The 22,427-nt window shown below is 45.6% G+C and overlaps 1 protein-coding gene across 1 annotated transcript in view; it reads right to left on the minus strand.

Annotated features, from left to right (window-relative positions):
* The window catches only part of LOC123750681 (glutamate receptor ionotropic, delta-1), a 38,637-nt gene that overhangs the window by 2,498 nt on the left and 13,712 nt on the right, over positions 1–22,427 (minus strand). The window contains exons 5-11 of the mRNA XM_045732784.2: positions 16,300–16,401; positions 14,358–14,434; positions 12,709–12,951; positions 11,654–11,781; positions 10,928–11,049; positions 9,401–9,629; positions 7,275–7,423 (exon numbers count right to left, since the gene is read on the minus strand). Coding sequence (XP_045588740.1) covers positions 7,275–7,423; positions 9,401–9,629; positions 10,928–11,049; positions 11,654–11,781; positions 12,709–12,951; positions 14,358–14,434; positions 16,300–16,401 — 1,050 coding nt within the window. The remainder of the gene's footprint in view (positions 1–7,274; positions 7,424–9,400; positions 9,630–10,927; positions 11,050–11,653; positions 11,782–12,708; positions 12,952–14,357; positions 14,435–16,299; positions 16,402–22,427) is intronic.

Below are 22,427 nucleotides of genomic sequence, written 5' to 3' on the forward strand. Positions count from 1 at the left end.
TCCCACTGCCAGTTACAATGGCAGGAGGAAGGCCACTGGGACACACAATGCTTAAGAGTACGCAGTTTGTTACCAACAACAGAAGACCAACAACCCTGCCAACGGGCAAGGATGGAGGAATGAATAACCGGATAAAAGTCGGAAAAATGAATACCTTTATGGAAAACAGGACAAGAGCGGATGGCCTCTCTAGCAGCAGCATCCGCACGCTCATTTAAAGAAACACCAACATGGCTGGGAACCCAGCAAAACTCCACGAATTTAAATTTACCAGAGATAAGAAACAGCCAATGTTGAATCTCGACGACTACCGGATGGACAGGATTAAAGGACCCTAAAGCCACGAGGGCACTACGAGAGTCAACTACAATCACAAAGGAGGATTGACAACGAGAAAGCAGGAGACGGAGAGCACGGAGAATAGCATAAAGTTCCGCTGTGAAGATGATAGTCTCCGAAGGGAGGTGACACATATAAGTGTGGTCAGGAAAAACAACGGAGTAGCCCAGCCCACACCGTCCGCAGACTTAGATCCATCAGTGAAGAAGGGAACGGAGTGGGAATGTGAAGAAAAGTGCTCAAGAAAAAGACGTTTCAGAACCGTAGTAGGACTAAAAGCTTTAGTAATGCGGGTCAAGGATGTACAAAACTTCGGAAGGGAGGGTTCCTTCTTTGCCTCCACGGGGGCAAAGAAGGAACAATACAAGGAGAAATAAGAGAAAGACGAATGGAAAGAGAATCCTGTAAACAAGATAGCCAGACAGAAAGAGGGAGGTGGTGAAGAGGAACAGGAACTACAGGAGGGATAAAAGTCAAAGCACGACAGAGGTGAGAGGATGTTGTAAGGACAGCGCCAGATAGCGAAGACAGTAGCGATCACGGCGGTCCTGGAGAGATAGGAAGCCAGTGTCAACATACAAGCTGAGGGCACCAGAGCTGAGGAGCGAAAAGGCACCAGAGCTGAGGAGAAACCCAGCATGGTACAAAACATCAAGACAGTGAAGAATAGAAGGAGAAGCGGACGAGTAAGCAGAACAACCATAATCGAGTTTAGACAGGACGAGTGAGGAATGGAGAGAGAGGAGCGTATGCCTATCCGCCCCCAAGCAGTATGGGACAAAACCTTAAGGAGGGAAAGGACCTTAGAGCATTCAGCGTGGAGGTAAGAAATATGGGCTGATCAAGACAAACGAGTGTCAAAGATTAACCCCAGAAGCTTAGCGGAATCCTTGTACACAAGGGGATGTCCATAAAGTGACAAAGAGGGACAAAGAATGACATGCTTCCGAGTAAAAGTCATGGCACAAGTCTTAGACACATAACTTGAAGCCATGATCGGTGGCTCAAGATGACACGGCATCAATCGCAAGTTGAAGCCGCCTTTGAAGGAGAGGCGAATCATCACCCCGACAGCAAAGGATAAGATCGTCTACATAGAGAGCGGAGAAGATGTCAGAAGGAAGGGAGGAATGAAGACCATTGAGAGCAACAAGAAAAAGAGTAGTGCTCAGAACACTAATTTGGGGCACACACTGATATTGCCGAAAAGGGGCAGAGAGAGTGGTACCAAGCCTCACTCGAAAGGAACGACGAAAAAGGAAACTTTGGAGGAAGAGAGAGAGATTCCCACGAAGGCCAAAAGAATGAAGTTGGGACAGAATATGATACTGCCAGGTAGTGTCGTAAGTCTTTTCTAGGTCAAAAAAATACGGCAACAACGGAGGTCTTCGCAGCAAAAGCAGTACGAATATAGACCTCTAAATTCACCAGGACATCTGTTGTGCTGCGGCACTTGCGAAAACCAATTCAGAAGGGGAAAGGAGGTGATAGTGCTCTAAGAACCACATCAGACGAACGTTAATCATACGTTCAAAGAGCTTGCAGACACAACTCGTGAGGGCAATAGGGCGGAAGTCCTTGGGGGATGACCCGAGAGATCCTGGTTTCCGAACAGGGAGGACAACAGCATCGAGCAAGTCCTCAGGGACTGACGACGACTCCCAGACCAGATTAAACAGACTCAGTAAATACCGAGACGAGCACAGAGGGAGATACTTGAAACATCTCATAATGAATGCTATCGGGAGCCTGCTGCCGTAGAACCGCAGAGGGCCAGGGCAGACTGGAGCTCAGAGAGAGAGAGAGAGAGAGAGAGAGAAGGGATCGTTATAGCAAAGGTCGAGATGGGTACAGAAATCCAAAGGACGAGATTCAAGAAAGAGGCTTACGAAGAAGGAAGGAATGGGGAGATGAGAACCAGAGTTAACAGACGAAAAGTGGGAACCAAATTCAGTCGCGACCAGCAATGGGTCCGCCACAAGAGTTCCACCGAGGTGAAAGACTGGAGAGACATCGGGAACAAACTTACCTGCTATCTTGCGGATACGCTCCCAGATCAACGGGAGAGGAGTTTCGGACGTGATAGTGGAGACATAAGACATCCAACATGCACGTTTAGCCATACAGATGATCCTACGGGGCCACTGCACTTGCCTTCCGAAACAAAAGAAAAGATTCAGGTGTCTGCCGGCGACGATGTCTCTTCCAGGCTGCATGCTTACAGCGGACAGCCCGAGCACAGTCCACATTCCACCAGGGAACGCACTTCTGCGTTCCCTGAGAAGAGCGAGGAATAGAGCAGAGGGCAGCGTCGAAGACGGTGCGGCTGGGGGGAGGGAGAGAAAGGAATAGCCACGAAAGCAACCAGGACGAGCACAAAGCATCGGCTCCTGGAGACAAAGGGGCAAAAATCGTTAAAACCGAAGTTGGAGTTCAAGGAAATTGCTGTAATAACCACGAATGTTCCATTGAAGAATAGACATCGACAGGAAGAGAAAGGACAGCTACAGAGAACAACGAAGAAACAAAGGCGAAAAGGGAACACAGTACGTTAAAGAAGCGCAGGATCAACCGACCAGGGGCGGACGAGCAGGGTCTGGAGGGGAAAGAGGGGGGACAATCGAGGGTCAAGAACAGCAGCAGGAGGGGCAAAAACCAGGGAGGGCACTTCAGCAAGGGCAGCAACCGAGAGGGGAGCGGGGGCCAAAGAAACCTCCATAGCAGAAACGGGGTGGAACCACCGAAGCGGGAGGGGATGGAGCAAGAGAGTCAGAGGTAGGGGACGAGGAAGAAAGCAAAGCCTTCTTACCTGCCGGGGAGGAGGAAGGAGAGGAGCCAGGCTTACGCTTCTGACTCAAAGAGACAGGCGTCCCAGCAACAATGTACTGGGCAACAGGTTCTAGTGTTTCAACAGGAGAAACAGAACGAGAGCAAACACGACGGCCGGTGGGAGAGTGATAGACATCAGTCCGCACTGACAGGCGGCGTGGAGAGCTAAGAGACGGAGGAGAAAGATGGGAAGGAGGATCGGAGGGAGACGAGGAAGAAGACACAGGAGACACGACAGACTGGGAAGAATGAAGAGGAACCCCAGACAGAGGGGTAGGAGGGGGACCCTCCGGGACAGAACATAAAGGAACAGAAGATGAGGCGGTGGGAGCGTCTGGGTCTAAGACCCGGAAACGGTTGTGAGACTGAGGAAGGCGAGAACGACAAGGAGAGGAAGAGGGCAACACGCAAGCATAAGAGACAATAGCATAAGGGGAGACGGTGAACTTGGTGCCTCGCCTCAGGAAAAGACAAACGTTCCCGGTGCTTCAAGTTGAGGACGGCTGCCTCAAGCTTGTAATGTATGCACGTGCAGAAGAAGGTAGGGTGGGCCTCACCGGAAATTGAGGCAGCGAGCCTGGGGAGAAGTGCACTCCGACTTAAAGTGACCCTGGGGACGAGGGTCACTTTACGGGACGTCACTTGTGGGGACGAGTGACCCTCGTCCCCACACACAGGACAGAGAGAGACAGTACTGGAGCAGCTGAGGGCTCCATGCCCAAACCTCCAGTACTTATTACAGAGCCGAGGAGAGGGAATGTATGCCTGGACGGAGCACTTGGCACCAGCAAGAATGACAGAGGGCGAAAGGGTCCTACCATCAAAGGTAATCTTCACAACCCGAAGGGGTTGACGGCGATGGCCACAAGGGGGACGAGTAAACGAGTCCACCTGGAGGACAGAATGGCCTTGGGCTTCGAGAACATGCCGAGTATCTTCGTGGCAGTCCTGCAGATTCCGAACACCAATCACAACATAGGGCGGGAGGAGAATAGTGCCAACACTGGCATTTAACCGAGCGTTCTTGGAGACCCGAACAGGGGTCTCGCCAAGGCAGGATAAGGCGGCCAAGCAGGAGGCTGCATCCTGAGAAGGAGCAGCAATGACACACGTACAGAGATGGGTGGGGTTGAAGGTAACAGAGGCGTCTACTGAATCGACAAGGTGCCTATGGAGGGAGAAATCGTCAGGAGGCGAAGAATCAAGAGGGAGGAGATCAAAGTATTTTGCCCACGAAGCGGGACCAAACAAGGCTTGAAACGCATCAGTACGGGAAGGAATCGAGCGAGCGCGGCCGTGGCGAGGACGGCGTTGAGAACCCCCAGAGAGAGAGAGAGAGGGGTTAAAAGGTGCAGTAGTCACTACTAGAGACTGAGCCGTGCCAAGGGACGAGGTGGTCACCACTGGGGGCTTGGGGCTCGACCCAACCACAGAGGAGGGAGGGGAGCCGAGTGGAGTAGTCAGGAGGGTCAGAGGAGGAGCAAGGTCAGGGCCCAATGCAGCGGGGGCTACAGAGCCCAGTCTTGCAACACGGTCCGACTCGGGGGCTTGGTCACCCACCCCACGAGCCCGAGAAGGTAGAAGAGGAACAGAATTAGACATTCAGACGAGACGAAAAACATTCATTCACAAATGTGCCCACCATAGAGCCACAATTAAAGGCAGGACACCTAACAAGAAGCTATCACTGATCATGTCGGGGCCCCCTAGGGGTGCGTCGTGAGTATATGCCCCACAAATGCCACCTTATGAACCATCAGTCCGTCGAGATCGGGTTCAGTGACGAAAGGAGGAGTGACAATAAAAGGTTCCCCCTCGCTCGCGACGTTGGATACTACAGTTCTATCGGCGCAAGATTATGCCTCCCCAAGCACCCGGGCGTCAAAATAGAAGTCCAAAAGAATAACCAAAACAAGCAAAGGGTCGGCAGGAAACGACAAGCAGATAGGAGAAGAGGGGGGAGAAAAACAAAACATAAGGAAAAGGAAAAGCGATCCGTCACAATGGGAGAAGACAGCAGCAGGAGCATAAGGCCGCAAAAGGACAGAGGACTGTCTCATGGAGCATCACACTCCGGCAGCCGACCACCAAGCCTCCTCATGGCGCCAACGGGCCGGAGGGGGGGGGGAATTATCAAGGGAAAGTGCCAAGCCATTACGTCTATATAACACTTGGAAGGGGATAGGATAAGGATTTGGGATGGGACGGTGGGGGGGGGGGGGTAAGGGAGGAATGGTGCCCACCCACTTGGACGGTCGGGGATTGAATGGTCATGTTGCAACCTGTCCTCTTAAAAAGAACGTCGCTTTTGGCCGTTTGCCAGTATGGCCGAATTTGGACGTAATTTGAAAATGAAAAAAAATTAAAATAAATTTGGGATTTTTTTTTCAACAACAGTAAGTTAAGGGTCCTCTGATAGGTTAGGTGGGCAGGAAATTCTCATAAAATTTCAAAACGGTATGAAAAACGTTAATTTAAAGTGTCCTCTTATAACCTCTGCGCATAGGCCGGACGACTCAAATAGAAAACGGAACAGAACGTCACTTTTGCGAGTCGATTTCCTTTCAAATTACGTCCAAATTTGGGCATAGTGCGCATACGAGCGAAAACTGACGTTATTTTTAAGAGGACGGGTTGCATGTTCAGTAAGGCATTCGGTCCAATAGGCATGAACTTCGACACTCCAAATAACCTCTCATGCATTATCCAATGTAAATAAAGAGTATCGTAGTATTTATCAAAATTCAATTTCGTTTGCTATTATATATTTTTCTATTATTGTATTTTGTTAACTGTTAATAAGTCGGAATATGTATTTTCCAATGGATATTCACATTACACACAAAAATCACAATAGCGTGATGTATCAAATCACCACACCAGAAATAAATATCTCTTTGATATCCCCAGAGTTAAACTTAATCTGTGTAAACACTCTATGCAAATAAAGGGACCCAGTTTATGGAACTCACTCCCTACTGAATTGAAAAGCTGTCCAACTTTTACATCATTCAAAATCAATACTAAAAAGTACCTAATTTCATCTTCATAGTTTTTCACTTTTTGCCTTAAAATTGCACTGTATCAATTGCTACCCAATCTCCCAACCTTTATGTTCCTAATTTGAACATCTTTACCATTGTGATCATTGCTGTTTTCTTATATGTGCTGCCAATCTGTTGTATGGTGTTTATAAATCTTGTTCATCTGTATCTTTTGCTACCCAGTCTCCCAATCTTTATGTACCCAATCTGAACATCTTTACCATTGTGATCATTGCTGTCTTATATGTGCTGACAATCTGCTGTATGGTGTCTATTAACCTTGTTTAAATTACTAATCAAGCTGTCAATGTAATTAATCAGAGCTTTAATATAACAATGTGCTTTAATATACTTACTAAGCTCTCTCATCTCATTTTCTCTTGTAATGTATCTTTATCATTTATCAATTCTGATTGAAATTACCTACTTAAAATTATCTGCTAGATTAAGGACCTGCCCGAAACGCTGCGCGTACTAGTGGCTTTACAAGAATGTAAATACTGTACTACCCAATGTATTCTCACAAACCCAATGTACCTTCTTGTATATATATAAATAAATAAATAAATAAATAAATGAGCAAATCCACAAGGGCCATGACGAGAATTCGAACCTACGTCCGAGATCATCCCAGACGCTGCCTTAATTGACTGAGCTACGACATGGTTAAAAGAATTGCAACCAGGAAATCGTGCTTAATTTAACCATGTCGTAGCTCAGTTGATTAAGGCAGCGTCTGGGATCCTCTAGGACGTAGGTTCGAATCCTCGTCACGGTCACAGGGAGCCGGTCGGCCGAGCGGACAGCACGCTGGACTTGTGATCCTGTGGTCCTGGGTTCGATCCCAGGCGCCGGCGAGAAACATTGGGCAGAGTTTCTTTCACCCTATGCCCCTGTTACCTAGCAGTAAAATAGGTACCTGGGTGTTAGTCAGCTGTCACGGGCTGCTTCCTGGGGGTGGAGGCCTGGTCGAGGACCGGGCCGCGGGGACACTAAAAAGCCCCGAAATCATTAAGAAATGTCCTGAAACAGTACTACGTCTGCCTGGCTCGTCCACCTCACCCTGAAGACGAACTCGTTGCTGGTGCCGAGAACGACGATGGGCTTGTACTTCTTGTGCTTGACGGCGTACAGTAGGTCGGCCAGAGAGTCGATGGGCTTCTCGAAGGACGGGAGCGCCAACACCGCCGTCAACGTACCCGAGTACATCGCTGAAAGTAGAGGAAGTCGAAGTGGTGTACCGAAGGCTCTGTGGGCTGACTGGTTTAGCTGGAGGAAGGGTTGGTTAGGTGATTGGTTGGTTGGTTAATTGATTATCTATTATCTTGATTAATTGATTATCTATTATCTACCCTTATCTATCCATATCTCAACTATGGTATTTGTGCTTGGGGCTCTACTACCCAAAATCATTTACGTCCTCTAATTACTTAACACAAAGCTGCTATTAGGACAATATCCAATTCTGGCCCCAGACATCACTCGGTACCCCTATTCAAATCCCTGAATATGTTAGACATTAAGTCACTGCACATTCTCTCATGTGTACTATACATATACAAAACGCTAAATTGTAATGCCAATCCTGATCTCAAAAGCTTCATAGAAGGTTGTAACAGAACCCATGAGCACCACACCAGAAATAAATACAGTTTTGATATTCCTAGAGTACGACTTAATCAAACCAGAAATGCTCTACAAATCAAGGGGCCCAGAATGTGGAATGACCTTCCCAACCATGTTAAAGACTGTACCTCTCTCAACCAGTTTAAGATAAAAACTAAACACTACCTAATAAATTCCCTGTAACCTACCTCACTCCTCTATTGTCAACCCATGGCTGTTATTTTCTTTTTTTTTTAATCAACACTGTTTGTCAACCTATTGTATTTGTGCTGCTTTTTCAGTCATGTTCCCCCTTTTTTTTTATCTTTATTTGTATTTGTTCTCAACACTTTTTATTCTTTATGCTCAATTAGTATTAAGTTCTAGATATTAATTTTTTTCTTGCCCGAAACGCATTGCGTAATAGTGGCTTTAGGCATTGTATGTACTAGCTCTATCTATATATCAATCCATTAATGTAACATCACTTGTATGTATGTACCTTACCTGAATAAACATCTCATCTGAATCTGATTGACTGTTTCTAACTAATAATTTTTCAATTACATTTTCAGAATTAAACACCACATGAGCATCAAGAGGTTTTAAGGTCTTGACAATATTTTTGAACCCAGTAAAATATGATAAACATTAGCCTATTTTTGGGCGAATTTCCTCAGTGCAAATAGCACTTTTTAATTGACAGTTGAGAGGCTGGACCAAAGAGCCAAAGCTCAACCCCCGCAAGTACAACTAGGTGAGTACTTGTGAGCCCACAAGTAAAGAATACAGCATGCAGTGAACCCACAAGTAAAGAATACAGCATGCAGTGAGCCCACAGGTAAAGAATACAGCATGCAGTGAACCCACAGGTAAAGAATACAGCATGCAGTGAGCCCACAAGTAAAGAATACAGCATGCAGTGAGCCCACAGGTAAAGAATACAGCATGCAGTGAACCCACAGGTAAAGAATACAGCATGCAGTGAGCCCACAAGTAAAGAATACAGCATGCAGTGAGCCCACAAGTAAAGAATACAGCATGCAGTGAACCCACAGGTAAAGAATACAGCATGCAGTGAGCCCACAAGTAAAGAATATAGCATGCAGTGAACCCACAGGTAAAGAATACAGCATGCAGTGAGCCCACAAGTAAAGAATACAGCATGCAGTGAACCCACAGGTAAAGAATACAGCATGCAGTGAGCCCACAAGTAAAGAATACAGCATGCAGTGAGCCCATAGGTAAAGAATACAGCATGCAGTGAGCCCACAGGTAAAGAATACAGCATGCAGTGAGCCCACAGGTAAAGAATACAGCATGCAGCGAGCCCACAGGTAAAGAATACATCATGCAGTGAACCCACAAGTAAAGAATACAGCATGCAGTGAACCCACAAGTAAAGAATACAGCATGCAGTGAACCCACAAGTAAAGAATACAGCATGCAGTGAACCCACAAGTAAAGAATACAGCATGCAGTGAGCCCATAGGTAAAGGAAACATCGCCCATTGAGCCCAAGGGAAAGTAGAGGCTGTTGAGTACCCTGGAGCGGGCACTAAGTCATCACCGAAGACACTCACCATAAACCACGAAGCAGAAGAAGTACCAGGTGAAGAAGATCAAGCGAAGCTCCCAGTGCTTGGAGATGATGCGGTTGGTCTGGACCACCAGCACGCGGAACGCATTGAAGGAGAAGGTCTGCAAGGTGCGCTGCTTCTCGTCCTGCTTGATGCCAAGACCTCTCAACCAGGTCACCAGCCTCAGTACAGGTCCCATACACAGGGTCACCACACACAGCGTCACCCACAGCTGTCAGGTCAACCAGAGCAGATAGTTCACTCGTCCTCTGGAGTTTTACCACAACGGGCACAATTAAAGGCTACTAAAACACGTAAACTCAAGTTACCGATCTAAGTGACTCATAGAAAACGAGGTTGTTTTGTCAGCTGTTAGTCTTCATAGCATTCCTTATTTTGTCCGTTGGCGGATTTTAGGGTCAAACTACGGTGTATTATTTGAGAGGACGGGTTGCAGACGACACTATTTGAAATATTTGAATTTGACTATCGGGCATTCCATCCTCGTCGCCACTGTCACGTGTAGACGTGGAGGGAAACACAGGTCTGGACACCATGGCGTTTATTTACAAAGAATCTACGACGTCACACCGATTATAAGATATATGACGGCCTATGTACAATACTTATAAAACAAAAGAGCATCTGCAACTAACCTTAATAGTACTTAATCCTACAAAATACCTTAATCCTAACGTCCAGACGACAGGAGGAGAAGCGATGAGTTGAGGTCAGCAAACACGACCCGATTCACAAAGCACTTCTGTGCCTACTAACGACACCTGTGTATCTTATGATCATGGCGGCATAGTCGGTGATTACTGAAAGCTTATGAGCTCTGAAGTGCAACGAGATCGTACCTAACAGCAAGCTAGAGGTGAGACGCCGCCGCAAACTCATTAATGAATACCACTAAGATGCCGTGATTGAGATAGGAGATACTGCTCTTTAAAGTGGACTCGTAACTGACTATTACGTATAATGGGAAGTTAAGACCAGTTAGCATAGGGAGCCAAAACCAGTCACCACAGGAAGCTAAGACCAGCCAGCACAGGAAGCTAAGATCAGTTAGCACAGGGAGCTAAGGCCAGTCACCACAGGGAGCCAAAACCAGTCACCACAGGAAGCCAAGACCAGTCACCACAGGAAGCCAAGACCAGTCACCACAGGAAGCTAGTATAGTCAACAGGAGACGTGGAAGAGGGAGTACCTGGGCAGGCTGAGAAGGGAGAGGAGAGAGTACCTGAGCTGAGAAGGAAGAGAGAGTACCTGGGCGGAGAAGGGAGAGGAGAGAGTACCTGGGCAGAGAAGGGAGAGGAGAGAGTACCTGGGCTGAGAATGGAGAGGAGAGAGTACCTGGGCTGAGAATGGAGAGGAGAGAGTACCTGGGCTGAGAAGGGAGAGGAGAGAGTACCTGGGCTGAGAATGGAGAGGAGAGAGTACCTGGGCTGAGAAGGGAGAGGAGAGAGTACCTGGGCTGAGAAGGGAGAGGAGAGAGTACCTGGGCTGAGAAGGAAGAAGAGAGAGTACCTGGGCTGAGAAGGGAGAGAAGACAGCGAAGGCCCTGTTCTTCTCGGTGGGTGCTGGAGAGACGAGAGTCGTAGCCTCCAGGTAGTAGGGCGCCGTGAAGTCGACAATCAACCCCCGGGGCGCTGTAGGTAAACTCATACTCACACCATACACAGTTATTGTAAACTTTCAGGTAAACTGACATCATTTACTCTTATTGACAATGCAGTTTGAATCACTCAAGTGCGAGGTTTAAGAGAGGGGTTGCAAGAGCAGGACCCTGATTAACGAAGCAGTTACGCAAGCACTTACGAACCATAGGCCAGATTCAGGAAGCAGTTACGCAAGTACTTATGAACGTGTACATCTTTCCTCAATCTTTGACGGCTTTGGTTACATTTATTAAACAGTTTACAAGCATGAAAACTTTCCAATCAACTGTTGTTATTGTTATAAACAGCCTCCTGATGCTTCGGAGCTTACTGACTGTTTAATAATTGTAAACAAAGCCGCCAAAGATTGAGAAATGATGGGACAGGTTTGCAAGTGCTTGCGTAACTGCTTCGTGAATCTGGCTCCAGGCTCGTAAGTGCTTGCGTAAGTGCTTCGTGAATCTGGCCCCAGGTTCGTAAGTGCTTGCGTAACTGCTTCTTAAATCTGGCCCCAGGTTCGTAAGTGCTTGCGTAACTGCTTCGTGAATCCGGGTCCATTTTGAACAGGGGGTTGAGGAACACCTTCGAGGATTACCTGTTATGGTGAGCTCGTCGATGGCCACGTCGGCCTCGTGTCTGGCCACCAGGCCGATCATGCCGGTGATTGTACCGTTGGCCAGTTTGCCTCCCCACTGACCGTCCTTAGCCTCGACCAATAGGAACCTGCGGTGGAAGACTTCGTCAGCGACCCGGCCTCCTCTTTAGATAGTACTTTTTGTAACTATGTGCGCCATAGTACAAAGACTGATGTACTAAGGAATTAGAGAGTAGATTTTTGTACTATTCACTTTATAGTCCGAGAAAATTAAACTAAAAGAGCTTAAATATTTCTAGGCCTAGTATAGCACACATATGTAGTATATAAGGCCGAAGATAGCGTGTATTAGACCTAAGAAGGTTAGGCTACTAACCTTCTTAGCAGTTTGTCTTTGTAACATAGTAGAAAATCGCTTCCGGTTTGTCCAAATACAATAGTACCGATTTTTACTTTCTAATTGCGTTGTTCGTCGGTATATGTGCTATGGTCCTCATCGTTACTTTAAATACTACCAAAAACAGGAGGATGGGCTGCCGCGAGATGATTCTTCAGTTTGCATAATCAATAAATAGAATGAGTCTATGGATTTGTTGCATAAGTTAAAAATTGACGGGCGAAATTTTATTGCAGGTTCAATGGGTGAGGCAAGCCTAATGACTGAACCCAAGATCTTAAACTCTACCCTGCTAATACAAAAAAAAGGTTACAAATGTTAAAAATAAAGTAATTAAAGCTGAAAAGCATAATAATCACTACAGCTATGTTTTATACACATAACATGTACTGGAATATCACCTCTAACTCTGGGAGCCTATTCAACAACGTGAAAACTGAAAAAAAATACTTTGTGAAACCCGTAAATTTTGCAATTCTCACAAATGTGAAAAAAACATGCCTCAAAAAACATCAAATTCAAATGTTTATTTAGGTAAAGTACATACATACAAGGTGTGATACAAAAATTGATGGATTCATAGATAGAGCTAGTACATACAATGCCTAAAGCCACTATTACGCAAAGCGTTTCTATGGTTCTACCAGCTATTGCTTACGTGAAGTTGAGCTTTTCACCCACGGTGGTCAGGATGTTATAATCAATCCCAGAGTCCGCCTTGATGGAGCCATCGGCCTGCGGTGTGACCTGGAAGTAGGGCCAGTTCTCCACCGCCGCCGACCGCAGCACCCGGCCGCCGAAGTCGCTGTAGACCTCGCTGAGATCGCGATAGAGGGGCCTCTGGAGGTAGCTGGTGGCCCCGCGGGAAGAGCTCCACTTCCACCATCCAATGTGTTCTAACCTGCGGGCGGGTGAAGGTGGTGTTCACTCCCAGTGTCCTTCGGAGGAACGGATACATTTCCCATAGAGCTCATTTGCCTCGTAGCAATTTTTACACATTGGTGAACATTTAACTATGGTGTTATATTTGAAGTGAACAGCATTATGATGAACACAGTGTTTAGGTTCTAGTGTTATGAAGAACAGTGTCCTCATGTTCAATGTCCTCATGAAAATAGTTGGTTGGCGAAAATGGTGTCATGACAATTATGTTATGATAACAAAGTGTAACAGGGGAATAGTATACTATAGAGCAGTGATATGGTAAAAAAGAACATTATGCTATGGTGAACATGGTGGTGGTGGTGATATGGTGAACATGATATGGGTTCATGGTGGTGGTATGGTGAACATGATATGGGTTCATGGTGGTGGTGGTGGTATGGTGAACATGATATGGGTTCATGGTGGTGGTGGTGGTATGGTGAACATGATATGGGTTCATGGTGGTATGGTGAACATGACATGGGTTCATGGTGGTGGTGGTGGTATGGTGAACATGATATGGATTCATGGTGGTGGTGGTGGTATGATGAACATGATGTTATGTGACATAGTTGTGGTATGTAGAAAGTTGTGATTATTTCGGTCAAGAGTTTGACATTAATTGAGACATGAGGTTGACCAGCCTCCATCTGAGGTTAACATCATCTACACTTCACGAGTTGTTGTGGGATTAAGTCGTTAAGTTTATTTATTATTTGAATTGCATTGCTAGTAAACTATATATTGGTTATTGTTATCAATTTCTAGTGCCTGTATAACATAGGTAAATGTAAATCTTATCAGGGTAGTTAGTAAATGGAATGCATTAGGCAGTGATGTGGTGGAGGCTGACTCCATACACAGTTTCAAATGTAGATATGATAGAGCCCAGTAAGCTCAGGAATCTGTACACCAGTTGATTGACAGTTGAGAGACGGGACCAAAGAGCCAAAGCTCAACCCCCGCAAGCACAACTAGGTGAATACACACTTCCTACAGTGGGGTGGGGGGAGGATGGTTTAGTTATGAGTAGAATGTGGACAGAGCAGGATTTGTAATTTCTAATTAAATATAAATTAAAAATAATGTGTACTCAATTCATCAAGATATTTAATGTCCCTGGTCTATCTAAATTGTGATTAGTAAATAATAAGAGCCTAGCTGTTCAGTAGAGCCATATCTCAGACTCCCAGAACATATAGAGAGTAACATCACTGTAGAGTAGTCAACCTTGTGTATAATATGTCTTCCTCTCCATGCCTCACCGTTGGCCTCCTGCCTGCAATTTAATAATAACTTATTATTTATTATAATTTGGAACTTACATGGTGTTGGAACTTACCGAATGGCGCTGTGAACTTACCGCTTGGCGTCGGAACTTACCGCATGGTGTTGGTGTGGTCTACATGGGAGACCAAGAGCTCGTAGTGTCCTGGGCCCCGGCGCACCACCACTGTCATCTGCATCCAGAAACACTGATATTACTACGGGGGATGAAGGAAACACTACCATTACTACGGGGGCAGGCTGAACACTACCATTACTACGGGGGTTGGAGGAAACTCCTCCCTCACCCGCGTGCCCTCCCCTTGTGGAAAACGTTACCCACTTTATCAATATTATTACCTAAGAAACGTATTATTTCTATATCGTATCGGAATCACATCAGATTCATTATATCCTACATCAACTAGAGCCTACATGACAATGCTACCATGATCACGTACGCCATTGGGCCTATATGTGTCTACGTGACATTGTGCACGATTTCTCAAGGATCTAGAAGGTTCCAGAAGAACCTATCAATTAAAAAACAATTGGATCATCAATAGATTTCCGGTGAGGATTGAATCAAATCCTTAATAAGAATCAATGGTATTATCAAGTACTACGTATAATCTTTAAATCCTATATCTAATTATATTTTAAACACATTTTATTTCAATAATCTGTATAGACAATAAAAATAATCAATCAATATTACTTATAGGCCTCCCTGCCAGACCAAAAGGGAGGCCCGGCTTGCTTGGAGATCAAGCGCCCTGAGCAGCGCCAGAGTCAGCTGACGTTTGTTTACATGGAGCGTGTGCAGAGTTGGCACACTAAGTGACGTCGCCTCCACCACCACGATCATTTTAATCCTAGCCTACAGCAAAAGCTACTAAGGACATAATCAACTAGCAAAGCTTCTCAATAGCAAAGCTGTGACTTAAAAATATAAAGCCTGTCTCCTCACGAGAGAGACATACAGTCTGGTAACTAGTCAGATAAGGCTCCAGTTCTCAATTTCTGGATAAGTTTTGAGTGTTATTTGTAGTTTGTTGATTGGCCAATTGCATTCATCCTAACATAACCTTAATATGGCCACATAAATTGTTAATCGTTACACTGCAGGGCAAAGCCCTAAATTTCAGTAAGTTTTGATTTAATCTCTCAGCAACTGAAACTTTTCATATAAATTTGAATTTATCTGTATATATATAATTGATCTTATACATCGTTAACAATTGCTAACTTAGCTATCATTAATTTATCATTAGTTTATCATATCAAATAGAATTTCTTGTACCTAGATATCAGTACTTGGACCGCATTTATGGACCTTTGATTGCATATTTACATATATCATACTTGTATAATTCAATTATCTTGAGTTTATTAGTATGTGAATATTGGCTGTCGTGATAATATTAGAGTTAGGCTGGACTGTGTATATCGTTCACATACTTGATCTACAGCAGTGTTCACTCGCAAAACTGAACTTATTTAATCTAAATTAATCAAAACTGAACAAAATTTAATCTTATCCTTGTATAAAAATACACGCTGATGTGTTGATATGTCTGCAGGTGGATGTAGATCTCCAATCAACAACTCCATTCACCCTCAGAGACCCACCTGCCCCCTACAGTTAATTGTCATTAGGACAAGAGGAGTAGGATTTACAATCATAGTTGAGGATTTTTAGTAGTATTAATTTTACATACAGTAATTTTTTAATTTAGTGCAGTAGAAGTCCTAAGTATTTCTCCTCATAAATTAATCCTGACATTTTTTGCACACTCACACCAGCGGCCTCTCCCTCACCTGCGGCCTCTCCCTCACCTGCGGCCCCTCCCTCACCTGCGGCCCCTCCCTCACCTGCGGCCCCTCTCTCACCTGCGGCCCCTCCCTCACTTGCGGCCCCTCCCTCACCTGCGGGCCCTCCCTCACCCGCTTGCCTTCCCTCACCCCGCCTGCCCTCCCTCACCCCGCCTGCCTTCCCTCACCTGCGGCCCCTACCTCATTCCCCTGCCCTCCCTCACCTGCGTGCCCCCTCTCTCACCTGCGTGCCCTCCCTCAGGGTGTCGAGGACGGCGCTGGTGACGTCCTCCTCCATCACCACAAACCAGTAGAGTGAGGCAGACTCCAGCGCCCGGGCCCGGACCTGCCAATCACATAAATATCCTTATCGTATACATACATATGCATAACCTTTCACTGCATATACATAATACTCAACCCCATACATCTATATATGTATAACTCCAGAGTACATACGCATATACATATCTATACGTTGTAATCTGACCGCGTACCAGGAGCTAATGACGCATATCTGTATGGTTATAGGTAAATTACCACTCCGGGCAGTAGAGGTGAAAATCCCACATGTATGAGTAAGAACTACATCGTGGTGGATTTTAGTGTCATGTATGCATATGGTACAGGTGTGTGGTGCCTGTGATACAGGAGCAGGTGTGTGGTGCCACCCATCCTCCCCTAGTGAGAGCAACCTGTCCTCCTACATAAAACGTCGCTTTTTGCACGTATGCGTTACCCAAGGGCCAAAAATTATCGTACTAGAAAATGGAAGCGGCTGGCGAAAGTGACGTTCTGTCCCGTTTTCTGTTTTGGGTCCTCTGGTAGGTTAGGAGAGACCACTTTAAACTGACCGTTTTCTGGACGTTGGGAACGTTACGGAGGACGGGCTTCACCGATAGAGTGGATGTTGGATTACACCATCACTGGAGTCGGACGTGATCCGGGAATCACCGGGTACCTCATCTAGTAATATGAGAAGTGTTTCAGTACTCAAACATGGTAACGTGTGTGTGTGTGTACTCGCCTAATTGTACTCACCTAGTTGTGCTTGCGGGGGTTGAGCTTTGGCTTTTTGGTCCCGCCTCTCAACTGTCAAGCAACTGGTGTACAGATTCCTGAGCCTACTGGGCTCTATCATATCTACATTTGAAACTGTGTATGGAGTCAGCCTCCACCACATCACTTCCTAGTGCATTCCATTTGTTAACTACTCTGACACTGAAAGAATTAAATTTCACCTTTGTGAATGTACATTAATGACACTATGTAAAAGACACATCAAACACTTTATATAGTACATACGTAAATCTGTGTAACTATGTATTTACGTATGTAGGTTAGCTTAGCATTTTAAAAGCACCGAATCACCTTCTGTGGTTGAGTGTTCAATTAACCCTTGAATTATATGTTTAACACTTCTCTAACCCTGTCCATGGAGGACAGAAGAAAATGTATATATGCTGGTTAGCATTGTAAATGTGTGGCCACGTCTGTGGTAAGAAAAAAAAACTGAAAAAATTCTTTCTAACGTCTCTGTGGCTCATCTGGGTACTAAGTTTCCACCTGTGTCCCCTTATTCGTATCCCACCCGTGCTGAAGAGTTTGTCTTTGTCCACCCTGTCAATTCCCCTGAGAATTTTGTAGATGTTTATCATGTCTCCCCTTACTCTTCTGTTTTCCAGGGTTGTGAGGTTCAGCTCCTTTAGCTTTTCCTTGTAGCTCATTCCTCTCAGTTCCGGGACGAGCCTGGTGGCATACCGCAGGATCTTCTCTAACTTTGCCTTGTGTTTAACTAGGTAGGGACTCCATGCTGGAGCTGCATACTCCAGGATTGGTCTTACACAAGTGGTATACAGGGTCCTGAACGATTCCTTACACAAATTTCTAAAGGCAGTTCTTATGTTGGCCAGTCTAGCATATGCCGCTGATGATATTCTTTTGATGTGGTGGTCTGGGGACAGGTTCAGTGTGATATCAACCCCCAGATCTTTCTATTTGACTCTTGCAGGATTTCACCTCCCAGATGATACCTTGTGTTCAGCCTCCTGCTCCCTTCGCCTAATTTCATTACCTTACACTTTCCCGAGTTGAACTTTAGCAGCCATTTTCTAGACTATTCCTCCAGTTTGTCCAGGTCATCCTGTAGTTTCTGTCTATCTTCATCCGTCTTGATTCTTCTCATAATTTTTGCATCATCAGCAAAAATTGAGAGGAACAAGTCTATACCCTCCGGGAGATCGTTTACATATATTAGAAACAGGATGGGTCCAAGTACTGAGCCCTGTGGGACTCCGCTAGTGACATCTCACCACTCTGATGTCTCCCCCCTCACCGTTACTTGCTGTTTCCTGTTGCTTAAGTACTCCCTTATCCACTGGAGCACCTTCCCTTTTACTCCTGCCTGATGCTCCAACTTTTTAACAGCCTTTTATGGGGTACTGTGTCAAAGGCTTTTTGGCAGTCCAGGAAAATGCAGTCGGCCCACCCTTCTCTTTCCTGTCTAATTTTTGTTGCCTGGTCATAGAATTCTGTTAAACCTGTGAGGCACGATTTACCATCCCTGAACCCATGTTGGTGGTGTGTTACAAAGTTATTTCCCTCCAGATGTTCTACGAGCCTTTACCTCGCGATCTTCTCCATCACCTTACATGGAATACAAGTTAGGGAAACTGGCCTGTAGTTCAGCGCCTCTTGCCTGTCACCCTTCTTGTATATTGGGACTACGTTAGCTGTCTTCCAACTTTCTGGTAAGTCTCCTGTTTCCAATGACCTGTTATACACCATAGAGAGTGGCGCACTTAGTGCTTCTGCACCTTCCTTTAGTATCCTTGGTGAGATTCTGTCAGGCCCAACAGCCTTTGTCACATCCAGCTCCAGCAGACACCTTTTGACCTCATTACTGGTGAGGTCAAATTCCTCCAAGGTTGCTTGGTTTGCCTCCTCCTCATTTAGTGCAGGGGCTTCTTGTTCTATTGTGAAGACCTCCTGGAATCTCTTGTTGAGTTCTTCACACACCTCCTTGTCATTTTCTGTGTATCTGTTCTCCCCTTTTCTCAGTTTCATCACTTGTTAATTCACTGCTGTTTTCCTCCTGATGTGGCTGTGGAGCAGCTTTGGTTGGGTCTTGGCTTTACTCGCTATGTCATTTTCAAACTGTCTCTCTGCTTCCCTCCTCACTCTGAGATACTCATTTCTGGCCCTCTGGTATCTCTCCTTGCTCTCCGGTGTTCTGTTATTTCTGTAGTTTCTCCATGTTCTTTTACTCAGTTCCTTTGTTATCTTGCATTCCTGGTTGAACCATGGGTTTTTCTGTTGTTCTTCGTTTTTCTCCTTTTGGACGGGGATAAACCTGTCTGCAGCTTCCTGGCACTTCTGGGTGACAAAATCCATCATGTCCTGCACATTCTTGTCTCTAAGTACTGTTTCCCATGGTATTCCCCTGAGGAAGTTCCTCATCTCGTCATATTTTCCTCTTCGGTAATTTAGTCTTTTTCCCTCCGATCCCATCCTTGGATAAGTTATCCCTACCTCCACCAAGTACTCAAAAATCAGTACACTGTGGTCACTCATTCCTATGGGGGCTTCAACTTTGACTTCCCTTATTTCTGACTCATTCAGGGTGAATATAAAGTCGAGTCTAGCTGGTTCATCATTGCCTCTCACTCTTGTGGGTTCCTTGACATGCTGGCTCAGAAAGTTCCTTGTTGCCACTTCCAAGAGTTTAGCTCTCCACGTATCTGCACCACCATGTGGGTCCCCATTCTCCCAGTCTATCTTTCCATGGTTGAAATCGCCATGATTAAGAGTTTGGAGCCATTCCTGCAGGCAACTGAAGCAGCTCTCTCTACTATATTAATGGTTGCCATGTTGTTCCCATCAAACTCCTGTCTTCTGTCATTTAGGGGAGGGTTGTAAATGACTGTGTGTGTACTCACCTAGTTGTGCTTGCGGGGGTTGAGCTCTGGCTCTTTGGTCCTGCCTCTCAACCGTCAATCAACAGGTGTACAGGTTCCTGAGCCTATTGGGCTCTATCATATCTACACTTGAAACTGTGTATGGAGTCAGCCTCCACCACATTACTTCCTAATGCATTCCATTTGTCAACCACTCTGACACTAAAAAAGTTCTTTCTAATATCTCTGTGGCTCATTTGGGCACTCAGTTTCCACCTGTGTCCCCTAGTGCGTGTGCCCCTTGTGTTAAATAGCCTGTCTTTATCAACCCTGTCGAATCCCTTGAGAATCTTGCATGTGGTGATCATGTCCCCCTAACTCTTCTGTCTTCCAACGAAGTGAGGTTCAATTCCCGTAGTCTCTCCTCGTAGCTCATACCTCTACGCTCGAGTACTAGTCTGGTGGCAAACCTTTGAACCTTTTCCAGTTTAGTCTTATGCTTGACTAGATATGGACTCCATGCTGGAGCCGCATACTCCAGGATTGGTCTGACATATGTGGTATATAATCTTCTGAAAGGTTCCTTACACAAGTTTCTAAAGGCCGTTCTTATGTTAGCCAACCTGGCATATGCTGCTGATGTTATTCTCTTGATATGAGCTTCAGGGGACAGGTCTGGCGTGATATCAACCCCCAGGTCTTTCTCTCTCTCTCTCTGACTCTTGAAGTATATCATCTCCCAAATGATATCTTGTATCTGGTCTCCTGCTTCCTACCCCTATCTTCATTACATTACATTTGCATGGGTTAAACTCTAACAGCCATTTGTTCGACCATTCCTGCAGCTTGTCTAGGTCTTCTTGAAGCCTCAAGCTGTCCTCCTCTGTCTTAATCCTTCTCATAATTTTGATGCGTCGTCAGCAAACATTGAGAGGAATGAGTCTATACCCTCTGGGAGATCATTTACGTATATCAGAAACAGGATAGGTCCAAGCACAGAGCCCTGTGGGACTCCACTGGTGACTTCACGCCATTCTGAGGTCTCTCCCCTCACTGTAACTCTCTGCTTCCTATTGCTTAGGTACTCCCTTATCCACTGGAGCGCCCTACCAGTTACTCCTGCCTGTTTCTCCAGCTTATGCATCAACCTTTTATGGGGTACTGTGTCAAAGGCTTTCCGACAGTCCAAAAAAATGCAGTTCGCCCATCCTTCTCTTTCTTGCTTAATCTTTGTCACTTGAACATAGAATTCTATCAAGCCTGTAAGGCAAGATTTACCCTCCCTGAACCCATGTTGATGGGTTGTCACGAAGTCTCTTCTCTCCAGATGTGTTATTAGGTTTTTTCTCACAATCTTCTCCATCACCTTGCATGGTATACAAGTTAAGGACACTGGCCTGTGTGTGTGTGTGTATGTACTCACCTAGTTGTGTCTGCAGGATCGATCATTGACTCTTGGATTCCGCCTTTCGAGCATCGGTTGTTTACAGCAATGACTCCTGTCCCATTTCCCTATCATACCTGGTTTTAAAATTATGAATAGTATTTGCTTTCACAACCTGTTCCTGAAGTGCATTCCATTTTCCCACTACTCTCACGCTAAACGAAAACTTCCTAACATCTCTGTGACTCATCTGAGTTTCAAGCTTCCATCCATGTCCCCTCGTTATGTTACTATTCCGTGTGAACATTTCATCTATGTCCACTTTGTCAATCCCTCTGAGTATTTTATACGTTCCTATCATGTCCCCCTTCTCCCTTCTTCTTTCTAGTGTCGTAAGGCACAGTTCCCTCAGGCGCTCCTCATACCCCATCGCTCGTAGCTCTGGGACGAGTCTCGTTGCAAACCTCTGAACCTTTTCCAGTTTCATTATATGCTTCTTCAGATGGGGACTCCATGATGAGGCGGCATACTCTAAGACTGGCCTCACGTAGGCAGTGTAAAGCGCCCTAAATGCCTCCTTACTTAGGTTTCTGAATGATGTTCTAACTTTTGCCAGTGTAGAGTATGCTGCTGTCGTTATCCTATTTATATGTGCTTCAGGAGATAGATTAGGTGTTACTTCCACACCCAGGTCTCTTTCGCGCGTCGTCACAGGTAGGCTGTTCCCCTTCATTGTGTACTGTCCCTTTGGCCTCCTATCTCCTAGTCCCATTTCCATAACTTTACATTTGCTCGTGTTGAATTCCAGTAGCCATTTCTCTGACCATCTCTGCAACCTGTTCAGGTCCTCTTAGAGGATCCTGCAATCCTCATCTGTCACAACTCTTCTCATCAACTTTGCATCATCCGCAAACATCGACATGTAGGACTCTACGCCTGTAAACATGTCGTTAACATATACAAGAAATAGAATTGGTCCCAGCATCGATCCTTGTGGTACTCCACTTGTTACTGTTCGCCAGTCCGACTTCTCGCTCCTTACCATAACTCTTTGGCTCCTTCCTGTTAGGTAGTTCCTTATCCATGCTAGGA

The sequence above is a fragment of the Procambarus clarkii genome, chromosome 4 (assembly GCF_040958095.1).
Source record: "Procambarus clarkii isolate CNS0578487 chromosome 4, FALCON_Pclarkii_2.0, whole genome shotgun sequence".
In the NCBI taxonomy this organism is placed as follows: domain Eukaryota; kingdom Metazoa; phylum Arthropoda; class Malacostraca; order Decapoda; family Cambaridae; genus Procambarus; species Procambarus clarkii.